The 18,374-nt window shown below is 40.5% G+C and overlaps 1 protein-coding gene across 3 annotated transcripts; it reads right to left on the bottom strand.

Annotated features, from left to right (window-relative positions):
• Positions 1–150: 150 nt before the first annotated feature.
• LOC132994374 (agouti-related protein-like) lies at positions 151–7,742 on the bottom strand. Of its 3 annotated transcripts, none has more exons than XM_061064691.1 (4): positions 7,481–7,742; positions 6,227–6,588; positions 3,195–3,277; positions 151–2,408 (listed from the first exon to the last, which is right to left on the bottom strand). In XM_061064691.1, exons 2-4 carry the CDS (start codon positions 6,360–6,362, stop codon positions 2,220–2,222), a joined length of 408 nt encoding a protein of 135 aa, XP_060920674.1. In that variant the 5' UTR covers positions 6,363–6,588; positions 7,481–7,742; the 3' UTR covers positions 151–2,219. The 3 variants fall into 3 exon arrangements, with proteins under 3 accessions (XP_060920674.1, XP_060920671.1, XP_060920673.1); XM_061064688.1 differs by having other exon boundaries at positions 151–2,411; positions 7,481–7,735; XM_061064690.1 differs by lacking the exon at positions 7,481–7,742 and having other exon boundaries at positions 151–2,411; positions 6,227–7,002.
• Between the last annotated feature and the right edge of the window lie 10,632 nt (positions 7,743–18,374).

Raw genomic sequence — 18,374 nt, 5'->3', positions numbered from 1 at the left:
CCTTTTTGTTTTCTCTTTTGTTTTGTGACGATGAATAGACCGACACTGCACTCTGGAATATTTTTATACATGGTGTCTTGTAAGCTTGTAAGGCTTATAAAAGTATGTATGTAGCACATCATAAAAGACGGTGTTAACGCCTTGTAAGAGTTCTTTTGACAAACCTCATTTATTGATTCATTTTCACAGCAGGCTGCCCAATCTGAAACACTGACAGAACACAAACATGTGCACACATATTTACAGAGTGGGATCCTGTTCTCACCAACATGTTGCACTTAAACATCACTTTACTGATCTGTACAGTTTTATTTTTTAAACTAATGCAGGGCTTTAAAGAATCGTTCTTTCTGCAGGTGAAGTGATTGTCAAACACTTTAAAGACAGCAGAAATACGTTTGCAGGAGATCGATATTATTGTAAAAAAAAAAGCTTCATATAACTTCATGTAACATCGCACTGTTACATTTTCCTTAAGCAGATCAAGCTTAAATGTTTAATCCAAACGATTAAGGACGTCACGTCGGTTTCTCAGGAGATCAACAAAGTGCAAAATAAAAACATGAAACACAAACACCTTCAACAGTTTGACAAAGAATATTTTGTATTTAAAACACTCCAAATAAACACATCGAGATGTTGCAACAACACAAAGAGTTTGATATTTAATATATTAAATGTGTCTTTGGTTAATTTTTCTGTTCTGCATCTTTGTTTTTATTTTGTGGACGTGTTGTCAAGACGCTTTTTTTGGGTGCTAAGGGTTTTATTTTGGGCCTGTCTCCATTTTTGTAGTTTATTTTTTTTAGCGCTGGCATCGCACATTTTCTTCTTTTTGTCGCTCAGCATCCTGAGCACAAAAACGCTCTCCTTAGCCTGATCAGACGGCTCGTTCAGGGTGCGATATTTACGCCCCAGTGACGTCCTGCCTTCACTACAGCTTGTTTCAGACATTTCCATAACGGCGCTGCAACTCAGCTCAACCTTTACATCTTTGCATATTCATAGATACCGCAATGATGTAAGTTTGGTATCCAGTCTGTGAATTCACATTGTGTTACAGCAATGTGGAAGCACGATGTAAAGAGAAACAGTGGGAGCTCCACATACACACTCAGCGCTGATCCCACCCCTGATTCGCCGCTGTTACTACCCCTGAAGACGGCACAGAGGTGGGATCCCTTCATCCACACATTACACCTCCATGAAATTAACCATAATGGCGGCACGATGGGGGGACGAAGTGACAGAAGGGGAGAGCAGTGGTGTGTGTGTGTGTGTGTGTGCATGTCAAAGTGTGTGTATGTGGCACTCCAGCTTTTTCTCTACACGTTGTGCTTCAACAACGCCGCACCGCAAGAAGAATTCAGAGACTTTAACGCCACTATCGCACCTTTGGGTTACAAATATGAATGTTCAAAGACGTAATGAGGGAGGAGCTTAGTTAAAACACTGCTGTGGAACTGCACTCTGAAAAGGGCCATTTTTGTCTCACAGCACAATGTCACGTCTCCCTCACCGACCAATCAAAATCAAGAGGGGCGGGACTTCTGAAATCAGCTTTCTCAACAACAATGGCAGAGGAGAAACTCATCCGAGGGTCTTTCTCTCCATTCCTTTGCCGCTGCTGCAACTGATATCTTGTCATTGATTTCATGTTTACAGAAACTTAAAATAACAGACATTGGCGTCACTACCAAGGGACGCAGAAGTGATGTGAGCCAACTTTTGTAACCTAGCAACAGTTAGCGCTAAGAGACATGCGCTGAAATCTAAGTTGTGGGCGCTGCCAGCGTATGAAAAGGCGTTAATGGACACAGGCTGTAATAAGCACTGTGTTGAGCCTTCAGGGCCACCGTACATCATAATATAATATAAACAAACAACTCAAACAAGCAGTGAAAGACAAGATTGCTGGGGAAATGCTACAAGATTGTCAGCAGTATGGATCATTATACACAAATGATAATAGACAAAATGTAATGTTTAAAAAACTTCAAATACGAACGAATATATTTGAGGAAAAGATGAGTAATATCGTTTTTATAAGCAGCTGCCTTTCATAAGAGGTATACATTCATGGAAACTTCTTCATATACACATTTAAAAGAGGTTAATTCAACACGATGAGTCGCGTTGTGTCGTCATTAGGATGCATCTGTACAGAAGCCTGCAGTGTGTTAGTCTTGAGGTTTTTTTTTTCTTCTCTAAGTTTTTGGTCATGAGCTCATCCTCCGGCAGAAGCAGATGGCGTTGAAGAAGCGACAGTGGCACGTTGCTCCAGCGTCGCAGCAGCCTGACTGCGGCATGCAGCTCTGCGTGAGCTGAGAGCACTTCTGCTTTGTGGGTTTGAGCGCCGAATCAGGAGGAGGGGGCAAGTCATTCAGAGGAACCTTTTTGGGCCTTTCCTTCTGGAAGATAGAAAGAAAAAAGTATTAAAGGTCTCATATTATGATTATCCACTTCTCCATGTTCCTCTAACTCTAACATGTGTCTCTAGTCCGTCTACAAACCCCCCAATGATGAGAAAAGTCCATCCTCTCTGTCTTCTACCTGCTCCACTTTTCAGAAAATGTGTGCTCAAACAGGCTGTTTGGAGATTTTCCCTTCATGACATCACAAAGGGCAGTAGCCCCTCCCCCAAGTGGGTGACACTCCCACAGCTAGGTGTTTGTTCTGCCCTCTTAGTCTGCCTTCTCACCGTAAACAATAGGACATGGAGCGAGAAAGCCCTTCCAGAGAGGGGGCGTGGTCAGACACAGCTCATTTACATATTTAAAGGTACAGACACAGAAACAGCCTGTTCTGAGCAGGGCTGAAATAGAGGGGTTTATAGACATGATCAAATACAGGATCAGAGTGGATTTAGAACAAGAATGTGCATGTCACCCTTTATGCATGCTTTGTGGATCGCATGCTATCTTTTCCCTCGTTTGCACAGGTTTGGAAGCAGCAGCAGCAATGCAGTCCTTTAGTGAATCTAACCCTAACCCTTAGAGTAACAATCTCAGACTGTCAGCAACTAAAACAACAACTCTGAGAGGACACGATTTGATCAGGAACATTTGCCCCGCTTATGTTGCAGCCGTTGAACCTCTTTATTATTAAGACACCCAATTATTTATAAATATGCTCCACATTTAAACGAACCAGGATGCACCTTTGATATGACTAAAAACAAACACTGAACTTACCGGCACCTGGACTCTCTGTCGTTCATACTGTCCTCTCCTCGCAAACAGCGGCCTCTTTCTGCCCTTCTTGGGGTTAACAGGCTCTGAGTGAAGAAAAACATCACCAGGATTAGTTTAGTGCATCACAACATCTTATCAGAAACGTCAGTAAATGCTCTATAAATGTTAGACATTCACCCTGATGCATCTGTACCTCTAAAAAAATGACAATGTTCTCTCTTTGGACGTGCAAAATAATCCGGCATGTCTGTCAAAAACTTTCCTCAGTGCCTAACGTCGCCACGAGTACGCATTCAAAGCCACATACTCATTTGGCCATTACTCGAAGTTTTGCCTCGACTTCTTCCAACGTTCATGATTACCAAACTCATTTCCTGTCACTGCTCCTCAAGGGGGGAACGATTTGCACATTTTCTCAACACCCCTTTTCTTTAAAGTAACCACTCTAACAATTAGGCATCAAGGTGTGAAGCACAATCACACCTGACACTAAATATATGGTGAGCGCCACGAGCATTTCCTCATTATGTCCGTAAACTAAAGAAGGGTTTAGACTATTTCACGATCATAAATCATCTGAGACACTTTCATAACGACTGCTGTGTGAACTCCAACACATGCAGTTGGTGAAGATGCTGCAGACAGAACCTGAGGAGAGATGGAAACTCTTTCTGGAGGGAATCGACCCCAACGGGAGGAGTAAAGCACGTTTATCTTCTTTTTAAAATCAAATGTACCTAAACTGAGCTGTTCAGTAACATGTTCAGTTTGGACATCCAGCATTGTGACACTATATGAGTTTAAAATTAGGATCCGCACAATAGGACAACTTTTAAAAGTCTCTTGTTGAGCTTTATTTCACCCTGAGGAGTTTTATCTTTTTCAGACGGTATATTTTGTTTTAAGGCTGATTTAGCTAACCTAAATGATCACCACAGTTTACATCACATTTACCACAAACTGTGGATGTATCTTTCAAACCAAGCTCGCACTAATGTAGCAAGCAGCTTATTTCTGTTATAAATAACTCCAGTAAAACTGTGCAGAACACAGTGCTGCTCTTACTTTCCATTTTTACCGTCATGAACTGAAATCCCAACACAGATTTTATACCTAATTGGTGGTAAAGTTGATTCTGATGAACCTCGTCTGTGCATATGGACTGTGAAACTGTCTAAACGATCTCTGAAGTGTTCAAACAGCCTGTGAGCACATTTAAAAAAGGATCACTGTTCTACTTTTTAATGTTTCATATTGAGCCCAGACATCATCACTCCTTTCCTCCATCTCTGTTTGAATCAGGATTTAAAGGTATAACTTTGGTTTGGTTGTACAAAAAGTCTCTAATCATTCTTGACTTATCTCCGGAGAAGCGCTTGTGTTGTTGTGTAATCATTTTGTGTACATGGAAACAGTTTCTGAGACTGATACAAGTGTGAAGAGTGTTTCAGGGTGTTTGGCGCTGATGTGCAACAGCTGTCCAAAAAATGATTCAGTCTCAAACTGTGAATGAAGGAACGGCCAAGTTCTCCAAATATTACGAGAGGTCGCTAATGGGCCGACGTGATGTCACTGCAGAAAAGGTGAATGTTTCCTCGATAAACAAAAGTTAAAATATTAAACTTGAAACCTCAACGAGTCTCTGCTGGTTAAATAAATTCAAACTGGATGAAGAGATGATTCAGCCGTCAGAGAGAGGTGAGGATTTGAGAAGTGTCACATGAATCAGTTCTTACTCTCGGCGCACATGTGTTATTATGACACTGTGTGATGTAATTTAATTTGTGCAGCACTGTTCAGTTTACGAGCTGTTACGCCAACGGACCCAGACCAGTTTAGCGGTTTCCCTGGAAGTAGTACATTTTTGTGAACCGCTTTAATGACCAATACTTAAAGCTAACAGTCAGTTGTGTTTTAATTCAGCTAAAATGAAGTATATGCATAAAACAGTCTCTAAAAACGCTGCAGCCATACATATGGTATGGTACGTTTCGGTTTTTGTGTGACACGAGTTGAGTTTTCCAGCAGCGTTCGACCTCTGCAGCACTAAAATGTGTGAAAACTGAAGCTTTTATTGGCTCCTACTGCAAACGACTTGTCAAGAATCACATAAGAAGCACACATCCTTAGTTTGCTTCAAACTCATGTTGATTGTGTGTGTGTCAAATTAATTAGTGTTGCTCTCGTTTTCTCTTCATCCTCACATCTAATTACTAAATGGTAAATGGACTTGAACTTACATTTTTCTTTTCTAGTCTTCTGACTACTCAAAGCTCTTTTTACACCGCAGGTCACACCTACACATTCACACACTGATGGTAGAGGCTGCTGTGGAAAGACTCCATCAGTATTAATTCATCCCATTAATACGGCGTTGACAAAGCAGCGGGGGCATGTCAGGGTTAAGCACAAGCACACATTGGACATGTAGCTTTAGGAGCTGGGGATTGAACTGTGCCACAGCCGCCCCGGTGTATTGAGCTGATCCACTGCACATTCATTCATTATCTGCAGAAATTATTTATATGGACGTCTCCTTTGTCGAATAAGCACACGTGTCCTAAGTCTCATTTTCACACTAAAATCCAAACTCTAGTTGCTTTGGTCATGTTTTTTGCTTGACTGCAATCTTTTTTTTTTAAACTCAAAAAATTGCAGCAATGCATTGATCTTATTATTCAAGCTATGCAAGAAAATCTTCTTGAACACATCATCACATCAACAAAATTGCAGCATCACTGTATTCATTATGAATAATAGCGTTTTGCATGGTCACAGTGTAATATGACACCTTTTTTTCAGAGACAATAGTTATCATTTGTCTATAATTAAAAAAAAAAAACTATTCCCCTTAATTAATTATTTTAAACCTCCAATCAATACTTTTCATTAGGTTTAAAATATTACATTTCACTAGACTGTTATACTGAACACCAGTGCCAGTTTAATAGAGAGATACTTTATTGATCCCGAGGGAAATTCAAACAGTGATAATGAATTTAACAAACTTTCGAAGAGGTCCATGAACTCACCTGCGGTATCCGAGACCTGCGCCCTGCTGCTGCGGGACAGAGAGCTTCCTGCGGTCTGCAGATCGTTGCTGGAGAAGAGTCCCGCACTGACGAAGGACACATGTAGGAAACCAAACATCAGGACCGTCAGCTTCATCCTGACCGTGAGCCGATCCTCTCCTCAGGGTGCCACAGGGAGCTCAGAGAGATGCTAAAGTTCTTTAACTTTAAATCCAGGTTGTGGTTCTGTCGTTATTTGTTCCTTAACTGTGCTCGCTCTCTCTCTCTCTCTCTCTCTCCCTTTCTTTCTGTGTCCAGCTTTTATTTATTTAAGAGGCGCAGGACACACCCCCTCTGTGGCTTCACGCTTTGAGAAAAATGACCTGCAGGGTTGGAGAAAAAGTTTTGTAAAAGAGTAACAAAAAGTAACAAAAAATTACAGAGCTAAGATTTCATCTTATTTTACATTTCGAGAACATTTTAAATATCGAGAATTAAATCGAGATCACTGTTAAAGTGTTCAGAATGAAGTCACGAAAAAGTCCCAAACTTTAATTGTTAAGGAATACAGTCTGGACTGAAATCAAGTTAATGTGAGAAAAAGCTCAAAAAGAAGTCTAAATGTTGAGACAAAGTCAAGAATAAAGTAAACTACGTTTGAAATGAGTAAAAAAAAGTCTAAATATTGAGAATACTTGAATCAAGTAGAAATGTAATGAGCGATTCCTGGCGATGTAAACATGCTGTAGATACGGCTCGGAAAACTCTGAAAACATCACAGACAGTGGGACTCGGGTGTTACACCCATTGTAGACAGTCATGACTCACAGAGTTATTTTCAGAGGATATACTTGATTTCTGAAGTGAATATTCTTCCTTTAATTAATAACAAAAAAATTAAGTGTGGAAATAAGTCCACAATTTATTGAAAAAATAAAAATAAAAATATTTAGATACAATTTAAAATAAAAAATCACAAGTTGAAGCGTCAAGAATCAAGTCACGAATAACGTCAAGATGTCAAGAAGAAAGTGATGATTAACGTAAAACTGTTCAAAATGAAGTCACAAATAACATCAAAATCTTTTGGAAAACGTCTACATCTGTAAGTTTAACAAAAAGCTGAAAAATGCTCTGATATACAAAATGTTTGAGGTGGAGGTTACTTTTGTTTTGACATCCGAGTTGTTTGAGAGTTTTAATATAAAGTCAACACTGGTGGATTTTTTGTCATATTTTTGTTCTCTTTCCCCCCAAAGCCCAATTCACACATACTCCGTGCGCGCCGTGGTCCGTCAGCGCCACGCACTACATTGTACTTAGCTGCCACTCTAGTCTATCATTGTGTTCACACAGGGCGCGCTGCGGTCAGTCTCCGGAGCGTGTCACCAACGGCACTACGCTCTGCTCCGTTTCAAATACGCAGCGAGTCTATTTTCGCCGGAGTACGCTGCAGGCACGCGTCAAGCTGGACAGAATATGACAGCCCGGACAGGAAGTCAGACAAAGAAACGCACAGAGCATCCGGTCAATTTCAAAATAAAACACAACATTACGTCAAAACAGGAAAAGAATTAACAACAATGCATCCTCAGAAAGACAAAGCAACATGTTGTTTGCATGTTTTTCTCTTTATTCCCACGGGATCTTGTATTTCTCCTGTGATGTGTCATGGGTGCACTCCGCTGCGCTGACGTCTCAGAAACGGATCCAGTGTGAATGGGCACGAGCCGTCCGACTGAGCAAAACCGTGGCGCTGATGGACCGCTGCGTGCACGGAGTATGTGTGAATTGCGGGTTAAAGGTGCAAAGGGGTTTGGGGATGTAAAAGAATCCCAAATTCCCATCATTCTGTCTTTCTATATGAACCCTCTTTTTTTTAAAGTTTATTGTTTCTGCAGCTCTCTCTCTCTAGTCTCCGATCCGGGATGCTATTACATATAATATTGTTCTATAAAATTGCTCTAAGTGTATTTCGGTCACCCTGCTGCTCATATGTTCTAAAATGTTCCCATCATGCATCACATAGTAGAACAGGAAACAGAAGGTCTGCATGAAAAATAATCTACACTCTCCATACTGCTAAAGAAAATAATCCGTGCAGGGCAGCAGCACTCAGTTCATGTTTACATTGAACTCTTATGTACGTTTTTCTGACGGTGGGAAGGATTTTTTAGTTCATCAAAACACATTTTACTGCGGCGCTTCAGGGTTTTCTCTCCGAGTCGTAAGTGGCCTCTCCCTGCCAAAGTAAATATGATTTGATTAGATGAATACACTGATTTATAATAAACAGCGTGCTCCAGAATTTGATGCAAAAAGTCAATATTTATTTGGATGAGAAGGAACAGATGGATTTGAACTGTTTCCATCAGTGTGAATTCAAATGTAATTCTCATTTCAGGACTCAGACAGTGATAAGTGATATTGGAGTAGCATTGGGTTTCCATATGTTTCCAACAACCACTTCAAAACCTTTTGACACCTTAATGAATCTACAAAATGTTTAAAGTTTCTGCTCCTGCAGCCTCTCGGATGTTTTCTAAGAGAGTCTTAAGTTTCTGCAAATCTGTCGTCACCTTCTGATGCCTGGAATTTGGGGCCTTTTCTTTCTCTTCTGAATAAATATAATGCATGAGCGGGCATGGAGGATGCATGGAGGATGCAGCAAGGGGGGTTGATACCACAACAGCTGAAGTCAAAAATGCATTGACTGAAGAGCCTGAACTTCTTTGTAGCAGACCTTGATTCTTCTTTATCATTGAATTACTCTTTATGTCACGACTTTGACTCTTGGGACGCTGTAACGAGTGGATTTACTGCAGCGTGGGGAAAAGGACGATCTTATCTTATCTTCACAGAGACTCTTAAAAACAGAACTTGTGATCAAGTTGATCCCAGTCAGCCTGATTTAGTTCCACTAAAAAACTCATGGATTAACGCTATCAAACGTGCATAGCAGGAAATGGATATAAAACAAAAAACATCAATTTAAAAAGAGGTGCACTCTCACTTGTATGTGCCCAGTTCAATAACACTTGATGCATCGTTTCATTCAAAGAACAACGCTACCTCACTTGACTCCCATTAAACCAAATTCTTCTCAGATGTTTATTTCCCAACATTTAAGTATTCTCAAAAGTCCTAAATGTGCCGACACACGCACACTCAGAGACACACACACTAAACAAGCAGACAAACCAACAGTGACAGCGCGGGGCTCTGGTGAACGCAGTGGCTTGTCAGGCTTTGATGTAAAGAATTTTGAAAGTCTGCAAATCACAATCTGTGGCATGCAAAGATTTATGAAAGGCTATTTCATCAGCGTGCCGGTGTCTGTACCAGATCTGCTCAGTGGTCGCATCTGCTGGTGATGTTACACAATATGATTGACTGTACGTTTTTATGATGATGTATCTCATAGAGTCTCGGAGAGTTTACAGATGTAGTTTTCGCGGGTCTTCTTACTGAGAATATGGATGAATGCTGAATCTATGGAGAATTTTACAAAGAAAGTACAAAACTGGTGTAAGCTGTCACACCAAGAGGTTAGAGCACGTGGTGTACATTTGATCTTACACAAGGCTTACTGACTCTTACCAGTAGGTGGCGCCATTACAAACATTGAATACTGGCATGTAAATATGTTAATGTTCATGGCATTCTGGACGCTGTGAGTTTGAATTCTTCCTCTTTCATAAGGAGACTGGGGCGCCAATGGCCTGGCGGTTTTGGAACGTGCCCTGTGTGTCATGGTCGTGGTCCTCGCTGCAGCGGCTGTGGGGTTCGGTTCCGGCCTCGGCCCTTTGATGCATATCATCCCCCCATTCTCTACTCCCAACACTTCCTGTCTGTCTTCAGCTGTCCTATCCAATAAAGGCAATAACTTTGACGGTCTGGTTCTCTTTCTTCAGCTCATATGGAGGCATCCGTCATGTTAGCGTGTTCTTTATTGTGTTGTTTCGGCTACACCATTGAAGAGACTGCATTCTCATTAAAAACCTCTTCAGTTATTTATAAGCCATCAATGTTTCAGCACCACAGGGAGATGTTTACAACTTCCTGTAGCATGCAAAGCATTTCTAAACCGGTCAGCCACGGACTAATTTATCATCTTTAATTCTTTGGCCTTGCACCAAACCCTCAGGAAGTGTGCCAGGCTCTGAAGACAATTTAACACAGTTACCAAACTGTGTAATTTCAACTACAGAATCGGCACGAGTTGCACACGACCTAAAAAGACTTCTCCAACTACTTGAATGATGCATGAGACACGAGGGTAAGACTGGCTACATAACAAATTTAGGCCAATATCTGGGCCCCAATATCTGGGGCTTGTTGCAACTGATTATTTGTCCAATGACTCCTCAGGTGTGTGGTGTCAATACGATTATTTTACTACTCTCGTTACAGTTGGAGCCTCCGTGATCTGGAATCATAATATGAAACATTTCCAGATCTGACTTTTTCCCTCAATTCCCTCAATAGACAGGGTTTCTCTGGCTTTCTTTTTCTGTTTTTTTTTCCTGCTGCAAAACAGAACTCATGCCAGCACAGCCAGCTGACGACATCAATTGCCCTCCATACTTGTTCCCCCTCTTAAGTCACATTTGATCATGCTCGTTTCTATGAGATCTGGTGTCGGTGGATTTGCCACTGTGAAATCATTACTACAAACGGCAGGTGTGTGGTCTCGCAGTCTGGCCAAATCGTCCAGTGTGTGTGTCTGTGGTCTCCCACGTTCATAAAAAAAGTAGCAGGCTTATTGCATTCTCTTACCAGTTTTTTTTCCTTTATGCAATGGCAAAAATAATTTTTGTCCAATGCTATACCTTCACACAGACCATCTGCGATCTTCCATTTTCCTACATCATGATGTTGCAATGAGAAAATCCAACTATGACCTGTTACTGGAGAAGTTTCCTTTGGGGGGTCCCATCAAAAGACCAGCTTTACTTACTCGAGGGGATCATACTCCTCAGTCCAATTTATGGGAGTAGGAATGATTTTGCCGCCATTTTCCCAATCAGAAATCAGTGTACCATCAAAATAATCTTTTGTCAGTGATACTTTTCAAGTTTTTATTTTAAGCCATGTTTGTCTTTGAAATGTTCATTGGCTTTTCCTCAGGGTCTGTCTTGCTGACATTATCTACAGATTATTACATAATGATTTTAAATTGCCGGTAACTAGAGCCTCAAATTGCCGGTTGAGACAATTTCCAATCCAATAATATCTCAACACTGTCTAAACCGGTTTTACCATTTAAACTTTTGCAGTTTAAAGTGGGATGAAAGCCGTTACCAATCCACTACAGGACCCTGAAAACAGAGGTGTGAAGACCACATAGCAAAGACTTGGCTCGCCTGGTTCACACAGGTTTGCTGTTTTTAACTCTGACATTTTCAGGTCGAAAAAACAGAAGAATAATTATTGACAGCCTAAAGGTTAAGTGGCTGCCGGTCAATAAATTCACAATTACCTGACATCTCTTGTAAATAACAGCAGTCTGAACGACCCGTCTCTAACGGCAACATGTGCCAACCATCAGCTGGAGAAGTCAACAAACATCCTGCTTCGTTTGTTTGTTTGTTCCAACACCTGGCATTATCTAATGTTTTGTTTTACTGCATGGATTGGGACATGTTTGAAAAATTCACATTAATGGCTGTTTGCAAACAGAAAATAAAAAAGCAACCTCTATCCCCTTGGGGAAATCAAGTCAAACGGCTTTGTTCAGATTTCCATCAGCTGGTGTTGTCGAGCCTTCATGCTTCAGTGGCAGGACACCGTGAAAAGCTTCCATGCTTGCTTGTTACTTTTAGTGATTTGTTATATTTTATGGGACTAGTACACATTGAAATATACAATATAATTGTTATTGGTTAACCATTTATTTGATAAGGAACAAAAATGTATTGAGATTAAAAATCCACTTTAAGAGTGTCCGGGCAGCAGCCCAATAAACAGCAGCCTAAAAAACAAACATAATGAAGATACATAATTATAAATCATTTAAAGATGAAAAAGGGACATTTAAACAGCAAATTTGGGTCAAGATCGCCCACATCCATAAATATGTCAGGGAGAACATCAACAGTCAGCTGTGCTCAAAGTTATTTAATATCCTCTTAAAATCACTCAACGAGAGCAGCTCGTTTAGTTTCAGGTCTTTATGCAATTTGTTCCAAGTAAAGGAAGCAGCAAACTTAAATGCCTTATTCCCCAGATCAGTTCTGACCTTTGGAACAGGCAGTAAGAAAAGACATTCCTGAACTCTTTTGACTAGTGGAGGTCAGATGGTTTGAAGGAAGTAGACGTCAGTGTTTAAGTCTGCTTGTGGACAAAGAAGATGATCCAATACGTGCATACAACAAACAATGATTGGGGAGGGATTTAACATTAAATGGTGAATAGACTTGAGCTTGTATATTTCTCTTATTGTCTTCTGACGACTCAAAGTGCTTTAAAGAGCCCATATTATGCCCTTTTTGGGGTTCGTATATTTAATCTATGTATCGTTCACAATAGATAAAGTCTGAAAAAAGTCTCTGTTTTCATGTACTGCTCCTCCTTGCTCCCTCTCCGCTCCGAGTCCGTCAGATGCACTCTGCTGTGCCCCCACTGTTAGACCCCACGTGGGCCAAGTCTGCTCTGATTGGTCTGCCGATCCGCTCTGTCGTTATTGGTCAGTTGCTCAGCACGCTTCTCGGAAATTTCAACATGAGCTGCAGGGCTTGCCACAACGAGCCAATGGACTTAGATCAGTGATCTCACACTGACAATGACGCCACACTGACACATTTTTATCGAGGGGGGCTAGAACCGAGTGTTACATGCGGCTAATGCTACAGCTAACAGGAGGACGTAGGAGAAGCTGCGTTTCCTCGGACTTTGAATTTTTGCACATAGATGTGTCTAAACATACACAGGACACATGGAAAACACACTAAAGGGCATATAAAACCAGAAAAAGCATAATATGGGACCTTTAACACCGCAGGTCACACCTACACATTCACACACTGATGGTAGAGGCTGCTGAGTAAAGAGTCCATCAGTATTAACTCATCCATTCACACACATTCACACACTAATATTCAAGAGAGAGAGAAAGTTTTGTGTAACAGTGTTGAAAACAAGTTGTAACTTTAAGAGAGCTTGATCTGGAGTGGCTGCTGAGCAGTTCTTAAAAGTGTCATCGATGAAAGAATAAAAAAAAAAAAATATTGAATAGGAGTGACCCTAGGACTGACCCCTGAGGGGCACCTTTGGTAACCGTGAGTGCCCATGCAATAGTTTGTAGTTCACTTCAAACAAGTCCAAATCCTTTCTCAATGGCACCAGAACATGTTGTTGCATAAAAATAATGACGTTGTTTATAACACTCCATAAAAGCCAGTCACCAGGTGCTTAACAAAAGACATAAAATCAACAGACAAAATGGGCAATAAAACACAAGTAACCACAGGGAAGCATTAAACTAATTGAACTAGACAGAACAAAGGCATTAATGGGACAGGATGAAACACTTATAATTAAAAAACAGTGAGTTAATAAGTGTTTGTTGTTGTTGGCAGGTCATGAAAACAAAGATCCTGTCTCCTTCTTTCAGAGCCACAAATTGGGGATTACTTATGGAGACCCACCAGAGGAGCCTCGGCTGGATTATTAAAATCTGAAAGTCTACTCTAAATCATAGAGGAATCCATTACATTACAGCCTCAGAGTGTGAAAAGTAAAGCAACTGCAGAATTGTCCTAAAACTTCATTCCAGCAGGTGGCGACGGTATCTGTTGCAAAATGAAGTCTAATTGAGTATCAGTCTCTGAGAAAATTACATCTTTACAGCATGATGTTCATTTACTAAATTATCTTAATTTACAGTAAAATCATTAAGTGTATAAAAGAGTTGGCAAATTATTATGTTTTTTTATTTAGGGATCCCGAACTGAGGTCAAACAGCTCAAAGGAACAGTAACAAAGGTCAATGTGTGATGTCATAAGGTCAATGTGTGATGTCATAAGGTGTATATTACTTTGGACTCGACAGCTGAGCTGTCTGAGAGTTTGTTAAAGTGAAATGAGACATTCAAAGATGCAGCAGTGTCCTTCTTTTACATCACTGTGACTATAGGGAGACACTGAGGACCACTATCTACGGTGAGCATGAAGGGACAAAAAAAGGGAAACCTTGGACCTTAATCCCATAGATTGACGCGTTAATGCTGACAGCCCTAGTTACGCCTCCCTCCTGTTTCACAGATTGCATTTCTTTCGACCTCTTAGTCACGAGTGAGATTGCAGAATAGCCTCCTTGATCATCTAATAAACTCATTCTAAAAAACTCAAAAAAGTTTACTGAGGGGTTAAATCAAATTGGGAGTAGGACCCTTTTGTCACAGACTCGCCCCCTTCTGACGATCAGAAATAACACAGTCACTTCTGCCAACCAAGCTAGCGGAAATGCTGGATGAAAACTGTTATCTTGTTCCTTCTCCAGCTCTGTCCTTTCATCCAAATATGATCTTGGTCTGGCTCCAAACAAAAACAAATTGGTGGTAACAAAAATTCCAGACATAAAACTGAACTGTAGGTTTGAAATGCAACACGATGAAAAAGCAGCTTCAGTTTGGACAGTTTGTACTGACAGAGAAAGGACTCTATTGAGTTACAGTCAAAAAGAAAATAAAGATGATTAAAGAAGTGAACAGAATGGAAAAGTACTATGCCGATAAATTGTGTTAATGTTCTGAAAATGTTGTCAGGATCAGACCTCTGGGTTTATTATGAGTTATTATGAATCTGTTGCCACAGCTTTAGCACAGTTGGTACACAGGAATACATATATGATAACGTAGCACAGGAAGAAACACATACACAACAGGAAGAAACATGTAGACAGTGAAACAGGCCAGTCAGCGGGGAAGCTTACTAAAAGCTTCAATGGCTGAGGGAACAAAGCTCTTTTTAAAGCGTGCTCTTGTCCAGGTCAGAGTCCTGGAATTCCGACCTGATGGTGGTAAAGAAAGGAATGGGTGACAGGGGTCCTGGGCTATGGTGAGTGCTCTGTGAGTCAGCTTCTTATTATTACTGTAATTAGTAAAAGGGCTGTACGCAATTCATTTCAATTGAATTTCACCACCCTTCCCTCGGGCAGACTAAGAACCCTTCACACACGAACAGAGTAAGGAACAGCTTCTTTCCCAAAGCTGTAGACAAACTCCTCAACCCATAACCCATATATATATTTTATATATATGACCAAGATGCTGCTGGACAGGATTGCTGCCGACAAAGTTTCGTTGTGTTCCGAAATACAATGACAATAAAGCACCTATCTATCTATTTTATCGTCATCGCGATATGAACTTTCACAATAAATACATCAAAAAAGTCAAACTTTATCGCAATAAATACAAATAAAAAACTTGAATGTAATCAAGCAGTATTTTATCCCTCAGCATGTGCACATTGCTCCTATTGGATGGAAGTCTGAATATAATGTTCATGCTTTTAAACCATTTTGATGTAATCAGATGAAGCTACAGCTAGCAATTGCTCCCCTTGGATTTTTTTTTGTGATAAGCCATTTTCACATCTACACTCCTGAAAATGTATAGATAGTTTCAGGAGGACTGCTCTGGATATTCTCCTTATCTGAACAGAGTCACAATATGAACTAAAGACTGGAGAAGAACATACTGGAGAACAGGAAACATGCAGCAGCAGGTTCATTAGAGCACAGAGATGGTAGAGGTGGCGTGCAGACAGTCTATGGTCGTTCAGCGATCACAGGGAATAAAGGTCACCACCCCCCTTTCATTAGCTCAAGGTGAATTCTCCGTAGAATATTCTCGCATCATTTCACTCGGACTTGCGGCGGAAATAATATTATGAGGCTGGAGGAGAAAGTTGCTTAGTCCGGGGGAAAGAATTTGGCTGTTTGCGTTCACACACACAGCTTCTCCTTTTTCAGGCGTTTTCTGCAAGTGTGAAGTTAAGTGGACGAGGATATAAAACGTTTTTGGGATTTATTTTGGATTTAGAAGGAGCATCCTGCCAACACAGGTATTGTATAAAACATTAAGAACAGCAGATAGCCAAAGAAACTGACTTAAAGGTATATGCACTTTTTAGTTTTTGTTTAGCGCTATTCATATCGTTATTGCAAATTTAGAAAATTTTCCGCATATTTGTTGCATATCATGTGGATTTATGGAATTGTTTTTATAAAAAAATGTATGATGTTGCAAAAGATTTACCCAAAGGAAACATTTTAATGGGGACCGAGGAAGGATCCCTGTGGTACCCCTTTTGTGTAAAATGAGTAGCGGATTATTTATAGTCCTATGTAATTGAACTAAAGTCCAACACAGTCAAACGTATTTCGAAGAAAAAGTTCACAGATTAGATTCCTGCCAGGGCCTTTGCTCTGTCCTCCCACTTACTGTATATCTCCAGGAAAAATGCCACATGGGGCGGTATCTGACATTGCTGCTTTTTGGCAGAAGATATTTATCTCCATATTGGCTGAGAAGTGAGCACTTCTCATCGTGGGTATGAACTTTTATCCTCTGTGTTGTCAGTAAATCAGCACTGGGGCCCTTCACTTCACTCCACCTGTAGACCATCAAACATCCACACATCCTCCTCCCGTGTTATGCAAGTTCATACACATGTTAATTCATTTCGGTGGACTGACATCCTCCTCCCAACCTCCCTCATCTTCTGTGAAAATGGCATCTCAAATATTTAACCTAATTTGTTTTACTCTGACCTAATTTTAGGCTCATGTTGTTTCATCAAATTCATGATTTCCTTTTCAAATGTGCCCACTCTCGAATGATGAGTTATATATAGGCTGTGTAGATAAAAGAGCTCCTTGTTCTGATAATGACTACAACTACACTACTCCATAATAATTATTTCTCCTGGTTCATAAAATTACACTCCAATATGGAGCAAAACTAGAATTAACTCCTTGTATACCTGCGCCAACCAAACACTTTTGTTACTACCAATCTCTAGAGGTGGGAAAAAATCGGTTTGTGTAAAAATCGAGATTCTAATACTAATACAAAAATAGACTTTGAATCCATGGATCGTTTTGAATTGAAAATTGATTCTTAATCAAATCATGACCCCAAGAATTGAAATTCAATCGACACCCAAAGATCACCAGACCTACCAATCTCTTTTTGAGCTTTGCCTTTATTTATTAGAAAGATGTTGAGAGTTTGAAGTTGAGTGGGGATGACGTGCATCCAAGTTCTTACGGTTGGGATTTGTAGGGCTGACACCCTTTAGCCGGTTGGTTGATTAGTTGGTTGATGTAATGTTGTATGTTTCTTTTCTAGTCTTCTGAATAGTCAAAGCTCTTTCACACCGCAGGTCACACCTACACATTCACACACTGGTGGTAGAGGCTGCTGAGTTAAGAGTCCATCAGTATTAACTCATCCATTCATACACATTCACACACTGATGGTAGAGGCTGCTGAGTAAAGAGTCCATCAGTATTAACTCATCCATTCATACACATTCACACACTGATGGTAGAGGCTGCTGTGTAAAGAGTCCATCAGTATTAACTCATCCATTCATACACATTCACACACTGATGGTAGAGGCTGCTGTGTAAAGAGACCATCAGTATTAACTCATCCATTCATACACATTCACACACTGATGGTAGAGGCTGCTGAGTAAAGAGTCCATCAGTATTAACTCATCCATTCATACACATTCACACACTGATGGTAGAGGCTGCTGAGTAAAGAGTCCATCAGTATTAACTCATCCATTCATACACATTCACACACTGATGGTAGAGGCTGCTGAGTAAAGAGACCATCAGTATTAACTCATCCATTCATACACATTCACACACTGATGGTAGAGGCTGCTGAGTAAAGAGTCCATCAGTATTAACTCATCCATTCATACACATTCACACACTGATGGTAGAGGCTGCTGAGTAAAGAGACCATCAGTATTAACTCATCCATTCATACACACTCACACACTGATGGTAGAGGCTGCTGAGTAAAGAGACCATCAGTATTAACTCATCCATTCATACACACTCACACACTGATGGTAGAGGCTGCTGAGTAAAGAGTCCATCAGTATTAACTCATCCATTCATACACATTCACACACTGAT

This window comes from Labrus mixtus, chromosome 19, assembly GCF_963584025.1.
Source record: "Labrus mixtus chromosome 19, fLabMix1.1, whole genome shotgun sequence".
Taxonomy (NCBI): domain Eukaryota; kingdom Metazoa; phylum Chordata; class Actinopteri; order Labriformes; family Labridae; genus Labrus; species Labrus mixtus.
The sequence above is the reverse complement of the archived record's forward strand: the minus strand, read 5'-3'. Positions and strand labels throughout refer to the sequence as shown.